This window comes from Salvelinus sp. IW2-2015, unplaced genomic scaffold (assembly GCF_002910315.2).
Source record: "Salvelinus sp. IW2-2015 unplaced genomic scaffold, ASM291031v2 Un_scaffold564, whole genome shotgun sequence".
NCBI lineage: Eukaryota > Metazoa > Chordata > Actinopteri > Salmoniformes > Salmonidae > Salvelinus > Salvelinus sp. IW2-2015.
Window position 1 is genome coordinate 727651 of NW_019942576.1, and position 27613 is coordinate 755263.

The window sequence follows — 27613 nt, forward strand, 5'->3', positions numbered from 1 at the left end:
ACCCTTTCACTGGTAGATAGTAATCACTAACTTCCCTCTACCTTTCACTGGTAGATAGTAATCACTAACTTCCTCTACCTTTCACTGGTAGATAGTAATCCTAACTCCCTTACCCTTCACTGGTAGATAGTAATCACTAACTTCCCTACCTTTCACTGGTAGATAGTAATCACTAACTTCCTCTACCCTTTCACTGGTAGATAGTAATCACTAACTTCCTCTACCTTTCACTGGTAGATAGTAATCACTAACTTCCCCTCTACCCTTCACTGGTAGATAGTAATCACTAACTTCCCCTCTACCTTTCACTGGTAGATAGTAATCACTAACTTCCCTCTACCCTTTCACCTGGTAGATGTAATCACTACCTCCCTCTACCCTTTCACTGGTAGATAGTAATCACTAACTTCCCTCTACCTTTCACTGGTAGATAAGTAATCACTAACTTCCCCTCTACCTTTCACTGGTGATAGTAATCACTAACTTCCTCTCCTTTCAGTGTAGATAGTAATCACTAACTTCCCCTCTACCTTCACTGGTAAGATAGTAATCACTAACTTCCCTCTACCCTTTCACTGGTAGATAGTAATCACTAACTTCCTCTACCCTTTCACTGGTAGTAGTAATACTAACTTCCCCTCTACCTTTCACTGGTAGATAGTAATCACTAACTTCCCCTCTACCTTTCACCTGGTAGATTGATAATCACTAACTCCCCTCTACCCTTCACTGTGAAGATATAATCACTAACTTCCCCTCTACCTTTCCACTGGTAGATAGTAATCACTAACTTCCTCTCACCTTTCACTGGTAGATAGTATCAACTAACTTCCCTCTACCCTTTCACTGGTAGGAGATGAGGAGGAGGGGGAAGGAAAAGGTGAGGAGAACATTTAGTCTCAGATTTAGGGCCTTCTTAAAGGCCAGCCATTACTTTAAGAGGCTGTCATTGCTGTGATTTATCCCTCCCTCCCTCCCTCCCTCCCTATCCCAGGTGACTGTGCCTCTGGGACAGATGCCTCCCATTGTTCTTACCTATTAGAGGTGTAACCAACAGATTTCCCTGTGAAGATACAGTACATTCTAGCCTGGCTAAACCAGATTGAACGCTATGCAGTGTGTGTACAGTAGCATTCAGTCTTGTTCAACCAGGCTAACAGTATAGGAATAATTAATCCCTCCAGGAGAAAATACAGGCTAAGAAATAGTAGGTGAAACCTAATTTGTATTCTAATGCCAATGAGGGAAATACTTTCTATAGCACTGAACGGAACAAGGGGAATAAACCAATAAACAGTGTTTGCAGTAAGAGCCTATTTATGATAATGCTATGATAGAGCACTATTCTGTTTACCACCAGACAACAGGTCAAAAGTTGATATTTTCTCTGCAAATTACCGGGATGAAAAATGCATTTGCTTTCTGGGCACAGCCAGTGTAGAGAGAAAAGCAGATGCTCGGGGGCTGGAACCGGAGAAGAACGATGCATCTTCAATAAATAATAGACAACTCAGCACAAATGGCTGCTCCAAGGCTACCTGCAACGTCTAGATATCAATTTGAGAAAAACAATACCACTTAATTAAATATTTTTCTCTCCTGGTGTGCCCTGGGTACTGGTAAATGTCCAGATAAATGGTAGAAAATCTAGAAAAATGTGCATCACTCCAGCACAAAATGGCTGCAACTCCTCTATTTCTCCAGTCTTTATTGGATAACCATCAGGTTTATCATAGTGAAAAATACATATTGAAGTGCTGCATATTTAAAATGAGGCATTGGTAGGTTATGAGTATAATCATTTTTCCTTCAGGCGAGATGGAAAATGCTGATGGCAAAACTGTGTCTCCATGATCTCACTGCGGGTTTCATATTGGTTTTTGCCTCCGTCTCCTCTGGCCTTAGCTTTACAGCGAGCTACTAAACTACAGAGACACCAACTGAAAACTAAAAAGACAGCCTACTTTGGAGTTAGGAAAGATCCCATAGTAGTTATAGTCCTTTTTAGCATTCAATTAACTCTCCGACATTCAATACACAACAATCAATGAGGATACTTAAAGAAGGAGAAGTGGCGTTAACTGTCCACTCGGTAGCTACCCAGGGAAAAGAGCAAAACCTTTGAGAGGAATTCAAATTAGTTTGGGCTGGGGAACGGTCTTTAGTGGCTAATTAGCCTTCACTTGTCCAGGAGTGTCAGGGAGGTTTGGGGGAGAGGTCAGGAGGATTGTCGCCTCCCTAAGGTGATGTAACTCACCCCCAGACAGGGTGTGCCTTCCCTCCTCCTCCTCCACATGGCCTGGAGACACAGTCAACAACCTCTCATCCATTCCACTCAGGACAGAGAAAACCAAGAACTAACACGTGGAGAACAACTACATAGTCAGGAGCCGTTTCGGAACCAATCGCAAAGGTGAGACAGCTAAGAGACTGAACATTCTCAGAGTCATTATAAATTCAGGGAGAGACATGTGACCGTGTACTTAGAGAGACTGGTAAGCTATGAGCGAGCGAGCATGAGAGAGAGCGAGCAAGAGAGAGAGCGAGCAAGAGAGAGAGCAAGCAAGAGAGAGAGCAAGCAAGAGAGAGAGCGAGCATGAGAGAGAGCGAGCAATGAGAGAGAGCGAGCATGGGAGAGAGCGAGCATGGGAGAGAGCGAGTGAGAGAGAGCGATGTGAGGAGAGAGCGAGTGAGAGAGACGCGAGTGAGAGAGAGGCGAGTGAGAGAGAGCGCGAGTGAGAGAGAGCGAGTGAGAGAGAGCGAGTGAGAGCGAGCGCATGAGAGAGAGCAGGAGCATGAGAGGAGAGCGAGCATGAGAAGAGAGCGAGCATGAGAGAGAGCGAGCATGAGAAGAGAGCATGAGATGAGACGAGCGAGAGAGCGAGCATGAGAGAGACGCAGCATGAGAGAGAGGCGAGCATGAGAGAGACGCGAGCAATGAGAGAAGAGCGAGCATGAGAGAGAGCGAGCATGAGAGAGAGCGAGCATGAGACCAGAGAGCGGCATGAAGAGAGACGGAGCATGAGATGAGACGCATGATGAGAGAGCGAAGCATGAGAGAGAGCGAGCATGAGAGAGAAAAAGGCATTAGAGACAAAAAATCTAAACTCTTGATCTTGTTTCAGTCGGGCAACCTCAGCTGACACCAATTAGGGGTCCTTGTGCTGCAAGCTCCGTTTCAGAGTGGCGCCCCAACGTGATGCTAGACCAATTACACACAACCTCCTCGTTGGCATGGACTCAATAGTGACCCGGGACCTATCTAGATGTATTTTTAATGTGGAAAGAGAAGGGGAGGGGAAAACTATGATGAGGGAAGGAAAGGTGAGAAGAAGAGAGGGACTAGTGTGGTGTGGTCTTTTTCTCAGCATCAGCAGCAGCATCAGCAGCAGCATCAGCAGCACTCCCCCTGTAGCCTCCAGCTATCGCCCGCTCCCTTATTTATCCACCTATTTCCAAGATAGCGTAGCAGTCCAGACGTGGTTTGTCGTCCTCTCGTGTACTTTTTTGTATTTTTWGTKTTTTTTGTATATATTTCAATTTATTTTCAATCTCTTTTCCATTTTTAAATTAAATATACCTTCCGGTAGCCCGTCTCACCCAATGTGACACGGATCCGCTATTTTTAGACCTTATAGCCAAGAATCTCCATCAGAAGCTAACCAGCTAATTAGCTACTAGCTATTTAGTCATTGTTAGCTACTGCTAGCGGCCTTTACCTTCTGCACAMACACCAGCCTGCCAGTATTGAACTGTTTTCTCCACTACAACACCGGATTCCTGCCGTAAACCCTGGACCACTACTCCTGATCATCACAGCTAGCTAGCTGCCATCAAGTGACCCAGTACCGAAGCTAGCCCTGAGCCAGGCGCAACTCTCTGTGATCACTTGGCTACACAGCCGATGCCTCCCGGACTCTACCCCAACACGGCTAGAATCCACTACTCCACCGGATCCTTGCCGTAAGCTCTGGACCTTTGCATCGGATCATCGCTGCTACCGAATGGCTAACGCCACTTCTCCGAAGCTAGCACCAGTTAGCCACGAGCCAGGCACATCTCCCGGCTAGCAAATGAAATTACTACAACTACAATACCTCTTTCGCCACCTGGCCGGACACTTTGGCGACACGCGCCCCGCCGTACCACCACYACTGGTCCGCCGACGTAACGCCATCCGCTGTYCCCTCAACKGGCCTTTGCCGGACMTCGGAGCAGACGCTTCTACTTACCCCGGCCTGCTAACTTTAAACGCCGTGTCTCCCGCGTGCTAGCGTAGTAACGACTACCCAGCGGCTTCCCTGTTCCATCTATTGCTGTTCACTGGACCCTATGATCACTTGGCTACATAGCTGATGCCTGCTGGACTGTTCAATAATCATGGAACTCCATTTTGTWAATTTTTTGTTTATCTGTTAATCGACGGTCTATGCCCATTCATCGCCATTTTAACTGTTGTTGTCTTAGCTGATTAGCTGTTGTTGTCTTACCCGATTAGCTGTTGTCTTACCCYTTGTTGTCTTAGCTAGCTCTCCCAATCAACACCTGTGATTGCTTTGTGCCTCGCTTTATGTCTCTCGCAAATGTCAATATGCCTTSTACACTGTTGTTTAGGATAGTTATCATTGTTTTAGTTTACCGCGGTGCCCCTAGTCCCACTCAACATGCCTCAGATACCTCCTTTGTCCCACCTCCCACACATGCGGTGACCTCACCCAGCATAACTATCATGTCCAGAGATGCAACCTCTCATCATTCGGTGCCTGGGCTTACCTCCACTGTACCCGCACCCCACGATACCCGTCTGTACATTATGCCCTGAAGCTATTCTACCATACCAAAAATCTGTTCCTTTTATTCTGTCCCCAACGCACTAGACAACCAGTTTTGATAGCCTTTAGCCGTACCATCATCCTACTCCTCCGCTGTTCCTCGGGTGATGTGGAGGTTAACCAAGGCCCTGCGTGTCCCCAGGCACTCTCATTTGTTGACTTTTTTTGTTTTACTCACTGTTTTAGCACACTCCACCAACCCTGATGTCCTTGCCGTGTCTGAATCCTGGCTTAGGAAGGCCACCAAAAATTCTGAGATTTCCATACCCAACAAGAACATTTTCTGTCAAGATAGAACTTCCAAAGGGGGATGAGTTGCAATCTACTCCAGAGATAGCTTGCAAAGCTCTGTCATACTATCCAGGTCTATGCCCAAACYGTTCGAGCTTCTAATTAAAAAAATTAATCTCTCCAGAAATAAGTTTCTCACTGTTGCCGCTTGTTATAGACCCCCCTCAGCTCCCAGCTGTGCCCTGGACACCATATGTGAATTGATTGCCCCCCATTTATCTACAGAGTTCGTTCTGTTAGGTGACCTAAACTGGGATATGCTTCACCCCCCGGCAGTCCTACAATCTAAGATAGATGCACTCAATCTCACACAAATTATCAAGGAACCTACCAGGTACAACCCTAAATCCGTAAACATGGGCACMCATAGATATCATCCTGACCAACATGTCCTCCAAATACACCTCTGTTTTCAATCAGGATCTCAGCGATCACTGCCTCATTGCCTGGATCCGCTATGGGTCCGCTGTCATATACACCTTTGCTGTGTTCAATCAGGATCTCAGCYATCACTGCCTCATTGCCTGCATCCGCTATGGTTCCGCGGTCAAACAACCACCCCTCATCACTGTCAAACGCTCCCTAAAACACTTCTGCMAGCAGGCCTTTCTAATCGACCTGGCCCGGGTATCCTGGAAGGATATTGACCTCARCCCGTCAGTCGAGGATGCCTGGTCGTTCTTTAAAAGTGCTTTCCTCACCATCTTAAATAAGCATGCCCCTTTCAAAAAATGTAGAACTAAGAACAGACAGCCCTTGGTTCACTCCAGACTTYACTGCCCTCGACTAGCACAAAAATATCCTGTGGTGGACTGCACTAGCATCGAATAGTCCCKGCGATATGCAACTTTTCAGGGAAGTCAGGAACCAATACACGCAGTCAGTCAGGAAAGCAAAGGCTAACTTTTTCAAACAGAAATTTGCATCCAGTAGCTCTAACTCCAAAAAGTTTTGGGACACTAAAGTCCATGGAGAATAAGAGGACCTCCTCCCAGCTGCCCACTGCACTGAGGCTAGGTAACACGGTCACCACCGATAAATCCACGATAATCTAGAATTTCAATAAGCATTTCTCTACGGCTGGCCATGCTTTCCTCCAGGCTACCCCAACCCTGGCCAACAGCTCCGCACCCCCCGCAGCTACTTGCCCAAGCCTCCCCAGCTTCTCCTTCACCTAAATCCAGATAGCATATGTTCTGAAAGAGCTGCAAAACCTGGACCCGTACAAATCAGCTGGGCTAGACAATCTGGACCCTCTCTTCCTAAAATTATCCTCCAAAATTGTTGCAACCCCTATTACCAGTCTGTTCAACCTCTCTMTCGTATCGTCCGAGATCCCTAAAGATTGGAAAGSTGACGCGGTCATCCCCCTCTTCAAAGGGGGTGACACTCTAGACCCAAACTGTTATAGACCTATATCCATCCTACCCTGCCTTTCTAATGTKTMCGAAAGCCAAGATAATAAACAGATCACTGATCATTTCGAATCCCACTGTACCTTCTCCGCTGTGCAATCCGGTTTCCGAGCTGGTCACGGGTGCACCTCAGCCACGCTCAAGGTACTAAACGATATCATAACTGCCATCGATAAAATTAAACATCTCAAATCCAAAATTAAATCTAGATTTTTTTCTTCCTATTTCGCAACAAAGCCTCCTTCACTCACGCTGCCAAACATACCCTCGTAAAACTGACTATCCTACCGATCCTCGACTTCGGCGATGTCATCTACAAAATAGCTTCCAACACTCTACTCAGCAAACTGGATGCAGTCCATCACAGTGCCATCCGTTTTGTCACCAAAGCCCCATATACCACCCACCACTGCGACCTGTATGCTCTAGTCGGCTGGCCTTCGCTACATGTTCGTTGCCAGACCCACTGGCTCCAGGTCATCTATAAGTCTATGCTAGGTAAAGCTCCACCTTATCTCAGCTCACTGGTCACGATAACAATACCCACCCGTAGCACTCGRTCCAGCAMGTATATCTCACTGGTCATCCCCAAAGCCAACACCTTATTTGGCCGCCTTTCCTTCCAGTTCTCTGCTGCCAATGACTGGAACGAATTGCAAAAAAAATCGCTGAAGCTGGAAACTTATATTTCTCTCACTGACTTTAAACGTCAGCTATCTGAGCAGCTAACCGATCGCTGCAGCTGTAAATAGCTCACTCAATCTACCTACCTCATCTCCATTTTGTTTTTATTTACTTTTCTGCTCTTTTGCACACCAGTATTTCTACTTGCACATCATCTGCTCATCTATTACTCCAGTGTTAATTTGCTAAATTGGAATTACTTCGCTACTATGGCCTATTTATTGCCTTACCTCCTCATGCCATTTGCARACACTATATATAMACTTTCTTTTATTTCTATTGTGTTATTGACTGTACGCTTGTTTATTCCATGTMTAACTGTGTTGTTGCTTGTGTCGCACTGCTTTGCTTTATCTTGGCAKGGTCAAGTTGTGAATGAGAACTTGTTCTCAACTAGCTTACCTGGTTAAATGAAGGTGAAATWAAAAAAWTAAAAACATCCCRTCTGCCATAAAGTAGGATRAGGKCTACACAAATGAGGCCAAGCGGCACAGATTCAATTTCACTTAAATTTCAGGGTATCTTGTTGAGGAGGCTCATCACCGCGTTTCCTGTCCGTGTACACTGGAAAAACGACAAGCGCAGGAAACTTTGTCACAACACCGCACCACACAAAACGCTTCCTCTGTGAATTCATTTAAAAAGGGGTTACTCGCCTAAGAGGGGAGAAGCAGTAATGTGATACCTCCCCTGGGGGACGGATAGAGCTGAAGGAGAAGCAGTAATGTGATACCTCCCCTGGGGGACGGATAGAGCWGAAGGAGAYGCAGTAATGTGATACCTCCCCTGGGGGACGGATAGAGCTGAAGGAGAAGCAGTAATGTGATACCTCCGCTGGGGGGTGGATAGAGCTGAAGGAGAAGCAGTAATGTGATACCTCCTCTGGGGGGTGGATAGAGCTGAAGGAGAAGCAGTAATGTGATACCTCCTCTGGGGGGTGGATAGAGCTGAACATTCCAGGAGAGAAACAAGGGATCTGGGCCAGAAATAGAGGAGAGATGCTCTCACTCAGTCACTCAGTCATCTTTTTTCTGGAGTGTTGATGGCTCTGTCCTCAGTGAAACAGTTGACAGAAAGAAAGTGCTTTGACTCTGGGGTAACGCTGGGTTTAGGAGGCCACAGGGCATCTTTCTCTACAGCACTGGGTAAATGCTTTCCTTGGCACAGGAGGTGAGGAGGAGGAATGAGGAGCGTGTGATTGTGTGTGTAGGGTGGTGTGTTCTCGCCCTGGTGCAGCAGATTTGACACATTAGCGCGGGTGCTAACGTGACTGACAGTAATCCATTTAAAGAAGCAGCTTGCCCCTGGTTAGGCTGCTATTGTAGCGCCACGCGTATGTAACGCTGCCAGACAGACCGCCCTTCAAACACCAGCCTGTCAATGATGCAGTCCCTCACAAGGCTTTATGCACCAAATGCGACATGACGCGTGTGTTTTTCAGGACAAAGCCTGGCAAATATAGCCCAGCCTTCTTTAATTTGGTTTTTAAGTTAAGCAGAGGTTGTGTTTTTGTATGCATCCCGACGCATTGTCATTCAAGTGTTTTTACCAAACGTATCCAATCAGTTGGACGGGTTGCATTCTTTGTGAAATGTATCAAGGCAAAACATCTGGTATTTCACACTCAAATCTGGCTGGCTAAATCCCATCGCCGGGGAGGACATAATGGCGAGCAACCAGTCGTGTTCTTCCACAGTATATTGTGTAATGAACCACATCAATTCCAACGCTACCGCCTCACATCATGTTAAAGCAAAGTACTAAAAATAGATGTATCATACCTCCAAAGAAGAACGGTGGCATATGATGACGCATTCAGAATGGATCTGAAGCTCATTAAGGGATGGACGCAGCTCAAATGGATCTGAAGCTCATTAAGTGACCTCTGATGCATACTCAGAATGGATCTGAAGCTCATTAATTGATTGATCCGCATTCAGTTATAGGATCTAGAAGCTCATTAATGATTGATCGCATTCAAGACAATGGATCTGAAGCTCAATTTAATTGTTGAATTGCCCCGCATTCAGAAGGATCTGAAGCTCATTAATTGATTGATGCATTCAGAATGGATTGAAGCTCATTAAGGATTGATGCATTCAGAATGCGGATCTGAAGCTCATTAATTGAGCCTTGCATTCCAGAATGATCGTGAGCCTAAATTTCATTCAAAGATCTGAAGGCTATTGTATCCGCATTCAGAATGGATCTGTAAGCTCATTAATTGAGTTGATGCATTCAGAATGGATCTGAAGCTCATAATTTGAATTGACGCATTCAGAATGGATCTGAAGCTCATTAATTGATTGACGCATTCAAATGGATCTGAAGCTCATTAATTGATTGACGCATTCAGAATGGATCTGAAGCTCATTAATTGATTTGACGCATTCAGAATGGCTTCTGACAAGCTCATCTAAAGTATTAATTGAATGTTACTCTAACTAGAATCAAGCTGATAGCAATCGGGGATGCCCTCTTCAGCCAACTATTGGTGAGAAGCAACAATACTCTAAGGAAATAAGAACAGTCTGAACGTCTACAGTGAACACGGAATGCTGTTCTACCTCCTACTGTAATGGGACCGCTACAAGTGTAATGCATGACTGCTGTCATACCCGTCAATAGGTTGGCTGAAGAGGAAAAGAAGGAGTCCTTCAATGCCTCTGCTGTTTCCATCCTGCCCTTTTGACTATATCATCCTTAGTTTCTTTCCCACCCCCACATACTGAACGGTTTCTTCCCAACCCCATCCAATCCCTCATATTGACGGTTTCTATCCCACCCAACCTCCATATTGACGTTTCTTTCCCACCCGTCCCAGTATGACGTTCTTCCCACCCCCTCACATAATTGACAGTTTCTTCACCAAACACCCCTCCATATTTGAGCGTTTTCCTTCTTCTACTCCTCCCACTATATTGACGTTTCTCCCACACCCCAATGACTTTTTGCCACCTTCATATTGACGTTTCTCGTCCATCGCCACGACCCCTCCATATTGACGTTGCCTCGCCGCCCACCCCCTCCATATTGACGTTTCTTCCCCCCCAACCCCTCAAACTAATTGACGTTTCTTCCCACCCCCTCCATATTGAACGTTTCTTCCCACCCTCTCCATATTGACGTTTCTTCCCACCCCCATCCATATTGACGTTTCTTCTTCCACCCCCTCCATATTGAGACGTTTTTCTCCCCGCCCACCCCCTCCATATTGACGTTTCTTCCCGCCCACACCCCTCCATATTGACGTTCTTCCCCGCCCACCCCCTCACATTATGACGTTTTCCTTCACGCACCCCCTCCATATTGACGGTTTCTTCCACACCCCCTCCATATGACATTTCTTCCCACCCCCTCCATATTGACGTTTCTTCCCACCCCCTCCATATTGACGGTCTTCCCACCCTCCTCCAATAATTGACGTTTCTTCCCGCCCACCCCCTCCATATTGAACGTTTCTTCCCCGCCCACCCCCTCCATATGGTGACGTTTCTTCCCCACCCCCTCCATATTGACGTTTCTTCCCACCCCCTCCATATTGACGGTGTGGCTTCCACCCCCTCCATATTTGACGTTTCTTCCCCACCCCCTCCATATTGGACGTTTTTTCCCCACCCCCTCCATATTGACGTTTCTTCCCACCCCCACCATATTGACTGTAGCCTGATAGAAGGAATATGGGGCTCGTGACTGAATGTGTTCATCACCTTTCTATTAGTCTCTTGTGACAGACTGCTACATACAAGTAACACAGCTGGTTAGAGTGCACACATGATGTAGTCCCTTCGACATGTCACGTGGTAGCAGAGAACACACAAGTAAACTTTGAAGGAAACCCTCTGCATGTCAGGGAGAGTGCTGTTACCAATGCCTAGGATACTTTTAAGTACGATGGAGGACAGAAATGGGGAATATTAATAGTTATTATGGCAGTAGAACTAAATATCACTTTATTGACAGTTGATCATGGTCTTCAATATACAGTATCAGAATATCATAAGTGTCATCATGACAATTAATCCCCAATTAATCATATATCGCGCCAATGTACAGCCTTTGATTTMACTTCATTTCCTGGTGAGCCATTGTGCTGGGATTAGGAGTTATACAAACCAGAGGACATTTTAGTCCCAAATCCTCTCTTTCATCTGTTAGCGACTCCCTACCAGTCAACAACAAAAAATTGCCTAAATGCGCTAATTAGCGAATCCTGTGATGTCATTAAGAGGCGTTAACTGTAATTAAGATGACAATGACGAGCCAATGTGACAGAATGACAGTCGTCGGGGAGAAAAAAGGTGTACCTGCGTGGGATTGGATGAGGGCTGACAGTTTTGTATTTTTGGTGTTAATCTTACCATAGTGATATTTTTTGGGGGGGGGGTTATGTCACACCTGTCATAGGTGACACTATTGTCAAATTAAAGGATACTGCATTTAAGGATCATGTTTGACGGCGCGTGAATTCCAGTGTCCAACCTTTCGTGGATATCTTGCGGGCGTTTGGCCCCTGTGTGTGTGTGTGTGTATGTGTGCATGATTTAAAAAAAACAGTGCATGCCTTGTGATAACCTGTGACCTTAATGCAGTACAAGGACTTCATGACTAAGAACAAAAAAAAACGAGCTCTGACAACACAGTCATGACCGAAGCAGGATATCKTGTCTATGTTTGTGGGACAACTTCAGACCCAGCTGCCAGAATATCTGCAGTCTGCAGTGCACAGACATGCGCACGCACGTACATGCTCCTGCATGGACATTCTCTCTCTCTCTCTTACACACATTTAGTGCCAGACAATTTACAGCCGTAGGTTTCATGGAGATCTCGTTGGCAGCACTAGCGGTTGCAGCAAATGACAGAACGCTAACATAGCCGGGGTGTGGGAACCTGCCATCGCTGTTATTCATTTCTCTCTCTACAATCCGTTTCAAGGAGAGAAAAAAAAAAAAGGCTTGAATCGCCATTTGTGCTCCCGGGCAAGCATATTGCATATTTCTCATTTGTCCTGTTTATTTACAGTGGTGTGCAAATGAAAGGAGAGACACCCTTGACGACAATCTGTGCTTCCAGATGTACCTGGCAATATAAAAGTGGAAGGAAGAGGGGTAGGGGGAGAGAGAGCGAGAGAGAGTTCGAGAGAGAGAGAGAGAGAGCCGAGAGAGAGCGAGAGAGAGCGAGAGAGAGCCGAGAGAGGAGCGAGAGAGCGAGAGAGGAGAGAAGAGAGCGAAAGAGCGCGAGAGAGAGAGGCGCGAGAGAAGAGAGCGAGAGAGAGAGCGGCGAGAGAGAGAGCGCGAGAGAGATGAGCGAGAGCAGAGGGAGCGAAGAAGAGAGGCGAGAGAGAGAGCGAGCGAGAGAAGAGAGCTGCGAGAGAGGAGCAAGGAGCGAGAAGAGGAGAGAGAGAGAGAGAGAGAGGAGAGAGAGGAGCTCTACGCTTTGTTTGCTTATGGTATAAGTTTGTATCTTCAAAAGATATAGTGTGCTGTAGCTCAGATCAAATGCCACATGAAGACGTGATGCATTGTAAAAAGAACGCCATATAGAACACAAGTGTGGATAAAAACTCTCTCTTGGCAGGCAATTACAATCAATTAGGTCAGAGGGAGGCCGAAGCGGTTGGCAGCGAAGGCAATTTGTTGGGTGAACAGCATTATTGTGGGAACGAGAGGAGGAAGGACATTAGGTCGGGAGTGAAGGGCAGGGTGTTAAATTGGTGTGTGCGTCTCTCGTGTGTGTGTTGTGTGGTTGTGGTGTTGTGGTGTGTGTGTGTGGTGTGTGTGTGTGTGTTGTTGTGTGTGTGGTTGTGGTGTGTGTGGACTACGCTGACAGGGGTCCTCGGCTTCTGGGCGGTGGGCTTCAGCAAGGAGGTGACGCATGTGGCTGTCTGTCTGTTCTAGGGGAGTCTCCTGGTCATAGCGGCTGGCTTAAACGGTAGCTGTGGGAAAGGTGGCGGGGGGAACAGGAGAGGGTGACTCAGAGATAGATAGAGGACTCATCATGGATATAACCCATTTTAGCATGAGAGGCTTCCACTGTGATTCCGCCATTTCAAAGTAGTCAAAGTAGTCAACTGGGTGGGGATTCCTATGGGTTGTAGCCTCAATGGCGCTGCCCATGATGTCACAGATACAACAAAAAAAGTCTCTATGAGGTGACTCGAGACTGACTGACTGACCGACCGCCCGACCGAGACACAGACAGACAGCCCTACAGAGACAGACAGCCCTACAGAGACAGACAGACAGACCGACAGACGACACATAACGGCGAGTACACAGTACACACAAACATAGACAGAGACCGATAGATAACGATAGATAACGAGTACACACAAATGTAGATAATCACAGACACCAGGAACACAAACACTGCTGTATTACTGAGGATGTCCTGGAGGATTTTGGGCACTACAGTACAGATTGTATGTTGATCCTGATCATTGTTTTTCCTCACCTGAGATCTTGGTGGTGAACTGGGTGATGATGGGGGTTCCAAAGCCCTTGACGGTGCTGGCCCGGATGGTGAATGAGTAGGTGGAACCGGGGTAAAGACCCACAAACATGTGGAATGTCTCATTGCTGAACTTGAACACCCTACCACTCTGGTTGGTCAGGTCAAACTCCGTGTCGAAGGAGCTGAGGGCCTTGTAGGAGATCTGAGGATGGACACACAACCTAGATTAGATGGCTGGAGAGGACAAGTTTATATAAAAAGTTTAAAAAGCAGGCTCGCTCTGGTTAGTTTTGGTGTATAGTATTATAGGATTATATAGGATTATGGTGTACCATTAGCCAGAATATCATAGCTGTAATACACACAAAATTATTTTGAAAGAGTTGCAGCACAAAGTTAGAGCAGTATGCAGAGCCTGGCGTCTGATAGTCAAACTAGGCCTGAACTTTCCATAGAAACAGCATTCAAGTCTGTTGTTTTATTCAAATCATTCCCCCTGSTTTATTCAAATCCCCCCCCCCCCCCCCGCTTCCTCTAGAGTAGGAGAATGGAGGCCCAGGGATTTCTTTCTGAAAGGGAGAGCAGTGGAGCGTCGCGTGCACCCTCCTCCTCTCCTTCATATAACTTCATCAGCTCTCTCGCTCTTGAAAAGCTTCATTTAAATAAATCATTCGGTCTCTCCTAATGGAAAGCCTCCTTTATTATTCTGTTCTGATTCCCAATTAAGGGGCACAATGGGGAGTGTTGGAGTGCGGTGGCGGCCATTTGTATCCATCAGGTGTGAAATGTTGCTGCTCAGGGCTCTGCTGGGCTATTAGTCTATATCAGGAGGGAGGGAGGAATGCATCTGGAGCCTTTCAAAAGGCTATTCAAGTCAGCGTTGATCGCTTTTCACATATCGCACACACACACACACGTGGCTGTCAAAGTTTTTTTTGTGGGGGTAGGGGGTGTTTTGTGTGTGTGTGTGGAGAGTAGGGGCTTGCATTAGGGTTAGGGGTCAGCTGTGGTTGGATGGCTTTGAATTCAGCCTGTGCATATTCAAACAAAAGCCCCAAACAATGAACCAGCAGTACGTTTTCCCAACCAAGAGAAATCACTATAAAGATATCTCAACTCTGAACAAAAAGCTGTTTTGGAGAGAGAGAGAGATGGTGTCAAAAGGCTGAAGAGCACATGAGACGAGCTGAATGCCAGCGAATGAGAGTAATAATGGGGTTGAGTCCATCAGAGTCTAATGAGGCAGAACAAAAATTAACTTTTGATTTGTCCATTCTTTCAACTGGATCGCAGCCCAGAGTTAGCTCGAGATGACAGAATATAATTTCATTACGTGCATATCTGACAGCATAATTGGAGAATTTTTGCACAAATTCGGGTCTAGCACAATGGCTCTTCTTAACGCAATAAAACCCCTTTTTCGTCGTATTGTGTGGGGAGCTGAAGGACACGTCTGTCACGCCCTGACCATAGTTTGCGTTGTTTGTTTCTATGTTTTGTTTGGTCAGGGTGTGATATGKGTGACGATCAACTCTATAGTTGTATTTCAACAGTGTTAGCTACAATCCAGTGGAGGCTGTTGAGGGGAGGACGGCTCATAATAATAGCTGGAACGGAGGCAACTGGAGTGCTGGGGTGGGCAGGGATGGGTTGGGTTGGGTTAGGCTGGGCAAGGCTGGGGTTGGGCAAGGCTGGGGTTGGGCAAGGCTGGGGTTGGGCAAGGCTGGGGTTGGGCAAGGCTGGGCATGCTGTCGGAGGGGGTTCAGTGGGTAATAGATTGTGTTAACAGACCTTAAGGTTATTAGGTTGGATTTATTCGATAATGGAAGCCGCCCGGCTCCTGCCAGACCAGATGGATGTGTGTTGGAGGGAAGAGGGAGAGAGAGAAAAGGGGAGAGGAAGAAAGACAGAAAGGTGGGCCCAGATGGGCGGCTGGGCTRGGCAGTTTCCCCAGATGATCTTACCTCATACTGCTTAATGATCCCATAGGTCTGGACGGGCTCGCGCCATCGCAGGGCGATCTTCTCCTCGAAGGTGCTCCCCTGGATGGACTGGAGTGGCACAGCGCCAGGCACTAAGGTGGACAGGGAATAGGGGGAAATTAAATAGAGTGACTTTATCAAAAATGGTGGGGGGTGGGGGGTCATGGTCGTGCAGTTCTATTCGTTCTCCCTGACCCCAGTGAGGTCCTGAAACAGCACGGTACATTTAGTCAAACTGGATGTTTTGCCATTGTCTCTTTCAACTTCTTCAATGACCTAAAAGTCATGGGAAAACATCATGGTTTACAGCGTGGCTGGGAGGTTCACCGTGCTGGGTGCTCACACTGTAAATTACATCGGAAGGAAAACCAACTAGCATTAGGGTCAAGACTCGCTACATGTACAACTCGCTGGCAAAACAGTTCATTAAAAGGAAAGCGCGCCATTCCATTTTCTTACCCATAAGGGGGTCAAAGGTTTCATGTTTCTAGTAAATTAATAAATAAAAAGCTGTTCAACTTAAATCACATACTATACCTATGTGGAAAAGTTCTACTTGTTATCAGGAAGATAAATTCAATTGAGATCCTTTGAACGTTCGATATCACTTTGAATAGCGGCGTGAGATTGTAATTTACAAATGGCCTCTGAAGAAACCAATTAAAAGGAAACACACAGAAGTAGATGTATGTATCAAAAGAGAGCGACGTAAGTGCTTTCAAATAACTACCGTATCTGGCCCTTATTGAAACACGTGCCCTCATGCTTTCATGTTCTCTGTTAGGCCCCAACGATGGCCTTGTAGAGTTGAAAAGATGGCCTTGTAGAGTTGAAAAGCTGAATGTTGGACGTTTTGGCAGGGCAGAGTTGGGGTCAAATCAATTTCATTAAAAAAAATATCTATACATTTAATATTTTATAAACAATACAAAACATACACATGCAAACGACAACATCATACAAAACAACAACATCACACCTGCCAGACCCACTATCGCACACACTCATCTCCAGTGACGGCATTACTTTCCACTACATGGCCCGAAACTGCACTTTCTTGTTTCTCATACCCCACACACTTTCAATATTTAAATAATAAATCATTAGATTTTTCCATTGGGTTAATGATGGTGGATTGATTGATTTCCAAGATGCGTGATGAGAAGAGAATCATCCAGCCCATCGGGTATTTCACTACACCCCCACATGCCATGTCTTGAAATATGCAGACAGACAGATTAAAAGTACGTTTACATTGTAATACTTTTGACAACCAACTTTCTAGCTCCGCCCACAACTTCCAGACTTTATAGCATTCCKTGAAAGCATGGATTATTGAGTCACTATTAGTTTTACACTTAAGGCTGTAGAATTTGTGAATTGTGTCTCTTCTATTATACATCCTATACATTAGCTTGTACTGGATTAAGAGTACATTTTTATTAATAATACATTTCATTCGTTTTGCTCCCACTTTCCRTCCATATTGTGCCAACATCAGTTCATGCATACTTGTCTGAAGGAAGAACAGTATTGGCTCTGAAGCAGCATGTATACATGCTGCGTCTGTCTGGACACTGGAGTTGCTTGGGCAACAGGCCTGCCTGCTTTGCTCTGAGACTGTCTCTTATACACATCTAGATGTGTATAAGAGACAGAGCTTACACAATATGATGCTCCATCACCTTATTAATTTAGTAACTTAGATAACTAACAAGTTAAATTTAGGGGTCGCATTAACGCAGAATTCATATTTTTTTATGCTGAAAAAAWATATATAAAAAGCATAAGAAATATCTTGCTGCATTTTGTAAATGCAGATGTAAAATGCTTCTTATTGTAATTTCTGCTCGGCATCAGAGAGTTGCACTTTTCCACTCYGATGAGAACTCACGAACGGGTATTCTATCAACATACAATGCTCTGACTGGTACTTTCTAAGTGTAGCCAACCTACTTTTGTCTGGTAAAATTCAAGATACATTTTAGGCAAAACATGAGGAAATGTAGCTGGCTACATTCTTTCTATGATAAACATTAGAAATATGATGGCCATGCATCGCTTTTGTAAAAAAGAGCTTACTTTATCATTGTAAGCTAATTTASTTGTGTGGCTGCCAGCCAAATCAAGTTGCACTTCTGTTGTCATCTGATGAAAATTAAGCTATTTTCTGCAGAAAGTGTTGGACTAATGTATTTTCTGTCAAGGAAAACTACAGTTCCATGTCCCTGATCACTATATTTTATATATTTTGTAATATATATTTTTTTACCCCTATTTTCTCCCCAACTTCGTGACTACGATCTTGTCTCATCTCTACAACTCCCCAATGGGCTCGGGAGAGGCGAAGGTCAAGTCATGCGTCCTCCGAAACATGACCCTCAAAACCGCGCTTCTTAACACCCACTCGATTAACCCGTAAGCCAGCCGCATGTGTCGGAGGAAACACAATTCAACTGACGACCGAAGTCAGCCTGCAGGTCCCCCTGCCCCCCACAAGGAGTCGCTAGAGCACGATGAGCCAAGTTAAGCCCCTGCGGCCAAACCCTCCCCTAATCCGAACGARGCTGGGCCAATTGTGCGCCGCCCTATAGGACTCCCGGTCACGGCCAGTAATGACACAGCCTGGGATCGAACCTCAGCCTGTAGTGACGCCGCAACACTGCGAAYCAGTGCCTTAGACCGCTGCACCACTCGGGAGGCCTCCTGATTACTCGATTGAAGAAAGAAAATTACTTAATTTTTTATACAAAATGTGAKCCGTGTCAATACACAGCTYTTTTTTRCCAGTTGTGCTATTTACAAACAAACARGTGACTGGCTCAACCGTTTTYGGAAACTATGGTAAACTTCATAATGTAAAATAATGTGACAGGTGAAATGAAGAACGCAATCTGCTTTATCGCCTAACCTATTGCACAAGTTGACTGCAGGTATGTACTTAAAAAGTAGCTACAAATATTACAATTTATTGTAAAACTTCAAAGAAATAGTTGACGGTATTGAAAAACCATCCTGTGGCTATTTATTTTATTATCTAGGCAAGTCAGTTAAGAACAAATTCTTATTTACAATGACGGCCTAGTAACAGTGTGTTAACTGCTTTGTGTAGTTGTAGAACAACTCATTATTACCTTGTCAGCTCGGGGTTTTAATCTAGCAACCACCCCAAAATCTGGCTATTTCCACATACCCCGGTATACAGAATATACGGTATACCGCCCAAGCCTACTGACTAGAGCTATGTTTCAATGTCTACATTAGCATACTATCTAGATTACAAATCCATTGCTTCATCCGATTAATATGCTATTCTAGAACAGAAACTCCCCCACATACCATCCTCGTCGGTCAGCACGTCCACGTCCATGCTCTCCTTGATGCCTTCGGGGTTCCTCAGCACCAGCTTGACGCTGACGTTGGTGTAGGGTGACAGGTTCCGGATGGTGTGCTGCGGCGCCAGGCTCAGGGTGTCGTAACACACCTCCTCACGGGTCTCCTCCTTGCCGCCTGCCTGGTAGCGGTACTCGACAGTCAGATTGTAACTGTGGCAACGGGTCACGTTGTAYCCGAAGGGCTCCCAGCGCACTGTGATCTGCTTGGACTTGATGTCCACCACCTCCAGTGTTTGGGGGCCATGCATGGGGTCTGTAGCGAGGYGGACAAGTGAGGGGGGAGAAAATGTGTCTATCATAAATATAACATTAACACTAATGTATAAAAGTATTGATATAATTTCATATATTTAAAGATTMTCCAAATATATATTTTTTCTTCCCCTTCAATATAGCTTTTTGATATCTAAAATGCAAAGAATGTTGGCAAGCATCAAAAACTAAATCCTGAGTCCTTCAAACAGTTGCAACATCCCAATCCCCCTACCTACTCATATGTTCCCCCTGCTGTGGCTCTGTGTAAACCCCTTTGCCTCCTGGGTCTGACTGGGAACAGTAATGGGCCTAGGGCTGATCCTTGAGATACCCTCACTCTGACTGGGAATAGTAATGATCCCAAAACTGATCTTTGTGGTACCCCCACTCTTACAGGTAATGGTAATGGTCCCAATACTGATCCTTGTGGTACCCCCACTCTGACAGGGAATGGTAATGGTCCCAATACTGATCCTTGTGGTACCCCCACTCTGACAGGGAATGGTAATGGTCCTGAAGGTGTTAAACCAAGGCCTCATACCTTTTTTAAGGGTTAATAKATTGTGTTATGATAAACTAAGGTCTCCTCTCAGAAGACCTCTGTGTGTGTGTTAACACCTGTTTTGAGGGTTGTGCCCTTCAGACACTATCAGAAGGCGGAAATCGCCTACGCTCATACTCCTCCTGTCTGGGCCCCACCGTGGCTGTCTGATGTTCTGAGAATARGACTGGTTCTCTGAGAACACAAGGCTGCCGCAGGCCTGATGAAAACAGCCACCTGTCAGAAGATGCTTAGACTCGTTCACCTTGTTATGACCCTATACTTGTGATTAAATTTTTGGTCAAACCCACTTCTGAGCYTTTAATTGCTGACAATATGGTTGCTGCTGTCAGGGGGAGGTTAGATTTATTAAAATGTTGCCAGGGAAAGTCGCGCAAGGGGAACTGGGGAGGCTATATATAAGTTACAGGATGTCTTAGACACTTTGCAGAACCTGGGGAGAGCCGTCATATACTGTACTCTGTACCACCTTCTGCCTACAATTGTATTACTGAAGGAGAATTTTAAAACTTAAACAAAGAGTCTGTTTCCTTTCTACTACTAATAAATAAGTTTGAGAATGATATAGAACCGATCATCTGTTGAAGACATTGACCAACAGTCTCAACACTGATCCTTGTGGTACCCCTTCTGTCCAGACAGCCACCCCAGGCTTTCTGCCCATCAGGTCTATTAAGACAGCCATAGCTCCTGCTCTACTCTCTCCCACGTGAGGAAGGGGCAGACACACAGCACTGTAATAGGATCAATTTCCAAACCGGCATCAATTTAGTGCTCTCACACTAGTTAGAATTACATTGGCTATGCTGCTTTCRGACCAGGGGAGCAACAAGATAGGCAATTTGGTTAGCCTGGATAAACTGATGAGAAGACCAAGCTCCAATTCAAGCTGGATGGAAAAAAAGGGGGGAGGCAACCCATTTGACTGCACTTTTCTAATCCTTTCCATGTTCACATAGTCTGTGACAAAGATTAGGTCAGAGATAAAAACCTGGGAGGTTTAATGCCAGAGCAACAATGACAGAAAAGGATGCCCAGTGGTTTAACATTTTCCACTTTGTTCCCACTTTCTGCTGATGTTGAGAGGACATCTTGAGAAAACATMCAGCTCATGGACAGGTTTATAGGAATATCCATGTATGTAAGTATAGAGTCCATTTTGTTTATCTATATTTCTATTCTGAGCACGAGGGAGTCGYAATTAAAACAAGGGGGCACGGAGCACATTTGAATTAGTCTCGTAATAAAGCTCTTGTGAAGGCGTTTAACAGTCAGAAATCAGATTCCGACACGCCAGTCACTCGCACTACTTACATTTATGACGTTAAAATCACTCAAAATCGGAACATTCCGCACTTCCAGAAAGGTCTCTGAAGTCATCAACTTGWAAATCTAGCTGAATCCAACAGTGCAGCCAACTACTGTACAAGCATCACAGAGATAAATCAGACAAAATAGATGGATTAAAGGATATCTAAATGCTTGGACTCACTTTTACAGTATCAAATTAAAATGTATTGGTCGCATACACATACTTAGCAGAAGTTATTGCGGGTGTAGTGAAATGCTTATATTCCTAGCTCCAAAAGTTCAGTAACATCTAACAATACATGTGACTATAAAAAACTAATGGAATTAAGAAATGTTTGAATATTAGTACGGAATATACATACATGTATATGATGGGACGTATAGACATTATGGACAGTATATGGATATAATATATAATATATCTGTAGAATATGTACGATAGAATAGTATAAGTACAGCAATAGTTAAATACGCTAGGCCTTGACTAGAATACAGTAAATACATATGAAGTGGGTAAAACAGTATGCAAACATTAAAATGACCAGTGTTCCATGACTATGTACATAGGGCAGCAGTCTCTAAGGTGCAGGGTTGAGTACCGGGTGGCAGCCGGCTAGTGACTAAAGTTCAGGGCAGGGTACTGGGCGGAGGCGGACTTGTGGTGACTATTTAACAGTCTGATGGCCTTGAGATAAACAGTTTCAATCAGCCTCTCGGTCCCAGCTTTGATGCACCTTGCCTTCTAGATGGTAGCAGGGTGAACAGGCCATGGCTCAGGTGGCTGAGTTCCTTGATGATCTTCCTGGCCTTCCTGTGACACCGGGGGCTGTAGATGTGCGGGAGGGCAGGCAGTGTGCTCCCGGTGATGCGATTGGCAGACTGCGCCACCCTCTGGAGAGCCTTGCGGTTGCGGACGATGTGATTGCCGTACCAGGATGTGATTGCCGTACCAGGCGGTGATACAGCCCCACAGGATGTTCTCAATGGTACATCTGTAGACGTTTGTGAGGGTCTTCGGGGCCAAGCCAAATTTCTTCAGGTTGAAGAGGCGCTGTTGCACCTTCGTCACCACACTGTCTGTGTAGACGGACAATTTCAGAATGTCAGTGATGTGTAGGCTGAGGAACTTGAAGCTTTTCACCTTCTCCACTGTAGCCCTGTCGATGTGAATGGGGGTGTGCTCCCTCTGCGGTCTCCTGAAGTCCACGATCAGCTCCTGTGTTTTATTGACCTTGAAGGGGACGTTCTATTCCTGGCACCACTCCGCCAGGTCCCTCACCTCTGCCAGGGTCTCGTCGTTGTTGGTAGTCAGGCCTACAACTGTTGTGTTGTCTGTAAAACTTGATGATTGAGTTGGACACGTGCATGGCCATCGGTGAACAGGGAGTACAGGAGGGAGCCTGAGCACGCACCATTGTGTTGAGGATCAGCGTAGTGGAGGTGTTGTTGCCTAGCTTCACCACCTGGTGGTGGCCCGTCAGGAAGTCCAGGACAAAGTTGCACAGGGCAGGGTTCAGACCCAGGGCCCAGAGCWTAGAGGGTACTATGGTCTCGAAGGCTGAGCTCTAGTCAAGGAACAGCATTCTTACATAGGTATTCCTCTTGTCCAGATGGGACAGGGCAGTGTGCAGTACGATGGTGATTCTGTCATTCGTGGATCTACTGGGGCGGTATGCAAACTGCAGTGAGTCTAGGGTGTCGGGTAAGGTGGAGGTGATATGATCATTAACTAGCATCTCATGATGACAGACGTGAGTGCTWTGGSGAAATTGWAATTTAGTTACCATCACTMTCTTGGGTAAATCAAATTGTATTTGTCACATGCCCRGAATACAACAGGTGTAGACCTTACAGTGAAATGCTTACTTACAAGCTCTAAACCAACAATGCTTTAAGATGTTAAAGGAAAAAAGTGTTAAGCTAAAAATAGTTAAGTAGAAAATAGAAAATAATTAAACAGCAGCAGTAAAATAACAATAACAAGGCTATATACAGGGGGTYCCGGTARAGAGTCAWTGTGCGGGGGCAACYGTTAGTCAAGGTAATTGAGATAATATGTACATGTAGGTAGAGTTAAAGTMACTATGCATAGARTATAAACAGAGAGTAGCAGCAGCYTAAAAGAGGGGTCTGGGTAGGCATTTGATTAGCTGTTCAGGAGTCTTATGGCTTGGAGGTAGAAGATGTTAAGAAACCTTTTYGACCTAGACTTGGCGKTCCATTACTGCTTGCCYTGCGGTAGCAGAGAGAACAGTCTATGACTAGGGTGCCATTTAGGTGTGTCAATTCACCTAAACAAAAAGGGGGGTACAAGGAGGATCAGTGGATTATTTTCCAAGAATACAGACATAAGRTAGCAGAGAACCTCTATTCATTTTCTTAAACACGGGGTGCTGTGTTGTAAAAACGTGTGAAGGTGATATACTGTAAGAGGAAAGTGGGATCCCTGTGCTATAAGGATAAAGAGGACTATGGCTGGCCTCTCACCCAGAGCCATTCCAACCCAGGAATGTAAAGACAAGAGGGTGGGAAAAGCTTTACCACAAAGGCTAAGTCTCTCTCTCAGAGAGAGAGCGAGCGAGCGAGAGATAGAGAACAGGTTAGTGGATTAGAGTATGATAGCTAAGGAGACAGAATTCTGGCGTTTGATTGCAAATATGAAGACTTAGTCAAAAAAGAGAACAAACAGAAAGCTGCTGTTTAATACACCCGTCTCCGGATTACATCTTCAAACTAAGGGCAACCATGGCCTTAGACAGAGGGAGTAGCGTCCATCCATGTATACYGGTAAGAGAGTCTAGCTAGCTACATTTTCAGATATGACATGTTTTTAATTTTGTCAGAAAGTCYTTTTCATTTCAAGTTAAAATGTACTGTTAGCTAGCTAGCTAACATTACCWGTATGATGTGTGTAGTAATATTATTGATATCTCAGAGCCATTTGCATTGCTAGTTATAGCCTAATGTTAGCTAGCTAACATTGAACCTGGTTGGTTAGCTAACTGCACATTTACGAACACACCCGTAGTATAAGCCAGCCTTTACTCTTTAAATKTTTAAAGAGATGGGTGGYGCTAAAGCTAAAGAGGGTGTGAACGATGCTGAATGGGTGTAGACAAAGGGCTCTTCAGTTGGCACCAAAACATTCAAGGGCCATTTTCTCAAAAGTGAGGTTACAAGTGTGTTAACTTTCAAAGCAGAATTACTTTCCTATTGTTCCTCAACTGTAGTGTATGATATTCCATTTTCGAGCTCTGAGTCTCCACTGATGCTGCGAAACATTAAACCGTCAGTCGGAGGGAAGAGTACAATGGAAATTGGATCTCGCTGCAGACYAGTGCTTACTGTTTTCTTTCTGTTTTGATTGTGCATAGAAAGCACAACGTTGAATACTTGAAAGCATACTTGGAGCACTTTGGTAAAATACCATTGAAAAGCATGAGAGCAAAAATAAAATTGGGTAAGTTTAATTTCAAAAGGARGTCTTGTTCCATTTCGCATAATAATGAATAAGATAAAAGACTAACAGTGGTGGTGACGGAGAAASAACAGTAGGATCAATCAGAAAACAGGACAAAAACAATTCTGTCTCCACGGCCCACGAGATGATGTGACAGGCTGTGAATGAGTGGCAGGGGGGAATAAAAGGAGACAGAGCTGTTATTGAGTGGCATGACAGGGGTGTAGGGAGAATATATTCACAGGAGATCAGGCGGGCTATGGCATTTTCATAAGCAAACATAATAATGTACAGTACATGCCATATCCATAACCGTAAAGATAAATCTTACTCAAAGAGGGAGAGAGCACAAGGAGAAAGTGTGAGAGAGAGACTAAGCAATGGGGGGGAAAGGAGGGAGAAAGAGAGAGAGAAGAAAGAGCCAAGAAAAAGAAAAGAGCAGACAGAGTCGATAGAAAGAATAGGAGAAAGCGATAAACTCAGAGATTGAGAAATAGCTAAGAAAGAGACGGATTGCCAAAACGGAGTGGGAGATGGACAGATAGTTGAGAGGGAGAAAAAGAGAGGGAGAAAGAAAGAGAGAGATAGGTGAGAGGGAGTTGTGACAGCAAACAGGCCACAAGGCCTCTTACCCCCTAACATAAATCAATAACTCCAGCAGACCAGATACCTGGGAATGCATTACTAGTCAACGAGAGCTGTGTACACTACACTTATGTCCAGACCACAGCAATAATTTAGCCCCTTCACAATTCCCAGAGCATCGAACAGACGGSMMGAAAACAATAACACATGTTGACCTYTAGGATGACCCCTGACCAGGAGAAGAAAGAGAGAATGATAGACCCAAGACAAGACAGACAGTGAACACAGAGGGCGAGCGAGAGAGACAGAAGCTGCGTTTGAATACCCATACTAACATACTATTAGTTKATTTTTAGTATACTGTAAACTAATGGTATCCTTTCAGTTGAGCATACTAGCTCTTCGCCTGTCTACCGGAAGTTGATGCTGTTGCTATGCAATCTCTTGCTAGCAACACAAATTACTAGCTAGACATTATAGGACTTCGGGTTCTTAAATTCAATCTGGAGTGCCAGAGTGCGCTGAGAGCTTCGTAAATTCAGAGCGTTGTCAGATTGTCCGTTTGTAAATTCAGAGCGTTGTCAGATTGTCCGTTTGTAAATTCAGAGCGTTGTCAGGTTGTCCGTTTGTAAATTCAGAGCGTTGTCAGGTTGTCCGTTTGTAAATTCAGAGCGTTGTCAGATTGTCCGTTTGAAAATTCGGAGTTTCGCTCTCGGAGCGCGCACTGGACACTCGGGCCGAGGAGTAGGGTTGATTCTGACCTTACAACGGCAGTCAAGCACCCAAGCTAACGTTGGCTAGCTACCTCCAGATACAAATGACAGAATACCTCACTCTGACCATTTTACTCGCCCCAGCAGAGCTAGTTAGGATGTTTTCATGTTATCCAGAGCGCTGGTGGCTAACTGTGCTGCTGGCAACAATTTAATTAAGTTTTTTTGCCCGGCGTTTACTGACACGGTCATATTCAACGGGTGTTGAGCGCTAGTAAATTCAGTTATTCTGCGACAAATTACTCCAATACCTCTGAAATTGGAGTAATGTTAGATAGCCTGAGTGAATTTACGAATGCACTCGAATGTCCATTGAGAACACACAACGACTATACCACTTAGCTAAGAATGACGTGAATAATCAAGTCAATAAACGTTGGGTAGTTAGATAGTATATAGTTAATATACTGGCAAGTTTGATGTATTAGTAGCCAACTAATTTTAGGTAGCTAGCTATCATAACGGTACATACAAGCAACTGCTGTAAGGATATGCTATGTGATTAGTAAGGATAGCGTAGCTAATAAATTGTCAGCCAACATAACGTGTAAGGTACCTTATTTGAAAAGTCATTACTTTATTACATTACCCAACATTTTTTAAACATTTGTCCTAATCACTTAAAGCAATGAATTTGTATCCGCTCTCGGACTTCGGCTGCATATTTTCCGCCATTTTCTTCAAATCTGAAAATGTGAAGCCACGGCCATTTTCTGAAGAATTGCATTATGGGCCCTAAAAGCACAGAAATATTGTAATTCGCTGGTATACTTCATATTTTGGCGAATTTAGTACAACATAACGGAACGTTGGCATACTAACTATATCCATACTATAACTATATCCATACTATGACTATATCCATACTAGGTTACTATATACTCAATTTAAGTCACAAATAGTGAGGTTAGTATGAGTATTCGAACACAGCTAGTATCTTTCTATTAAAACCCAGCAGAGAGAGGGCTTATAAGGACGCAGATGTTCAAATTCAAATATTATTTTATCAGGACAAAGTCTTGACGTGCATTTCTCCTCTAGAGGCCATCTCCAGGATGTTGTGATGCACACACATGCTACACAAACGTGTGTAATCTCAGCCACAGCGCACACCAATCAACTGGACGCTCGCTTCCCTCGCCTATCACGATCCTCCCCAATTGGCCCGATATCATCTCTTCAGTGTCCCTCTTCCCCCGAGAGCCGTTTGCCATTCAAACTTCACAAGCGCCTTACCTTTCACACAATGCACCCACCCAACAGTCTGGCTGGATACCTGGAATTCATTTTTAAACACATTGATTTTCCACCTTCCAACCCCCCCTTACCTCCATTTCTCCACCCCCTTCCCCCTTCCTCCCACTGCCTTGTAATTAATGGAGACACAGTCAAAAGACTTAACAAACTTATCGATTAACCACGCTGCAGAAAAAAAAACTCCACCAACAAATCCCGGTTTATTTACGCAGATAATCTTTTGCTGGATATGTGTGTGTGTGTTGCTTATGAAGCAGAGGGACAGTAGAAAGTAGTACGGAGCTGCTATGCTGTTGATGGTGGGTAAACAAATAGCCCAGTGGCCAGACTGCATGCAGAGAGAGATAAGGAGGGC

General features: G+C 44.9%; 1 protein-coding gene across 1 annotated transcript in view; it reads right to left on the reverse strand.

Moving 5' to 3' along the window:
* The window catches only part of LOC112068574 (receptor-type tyrosine-protein phosphatase mu-like), a 180546-nt gene that overhangs the window by 103793 nt on the left and 49140 nt on the right, over window positions 1–27613 (reverse strand). Inside the window, 5 exon segments of the mRNA XM_070438203.1 lie at window positions 13044–13100; window positions 13102–13148; window positions 13679–13880; window positions 15643–15752; window positions 19000–19308. Of these exon segments, the coding sequence (XP_070294304.1) occupies window positions 13044–13100; window positions 13102–13148; window positions 13679–13880; window positions 15643–15752; window positions 19000–19308 (725 nt within the window).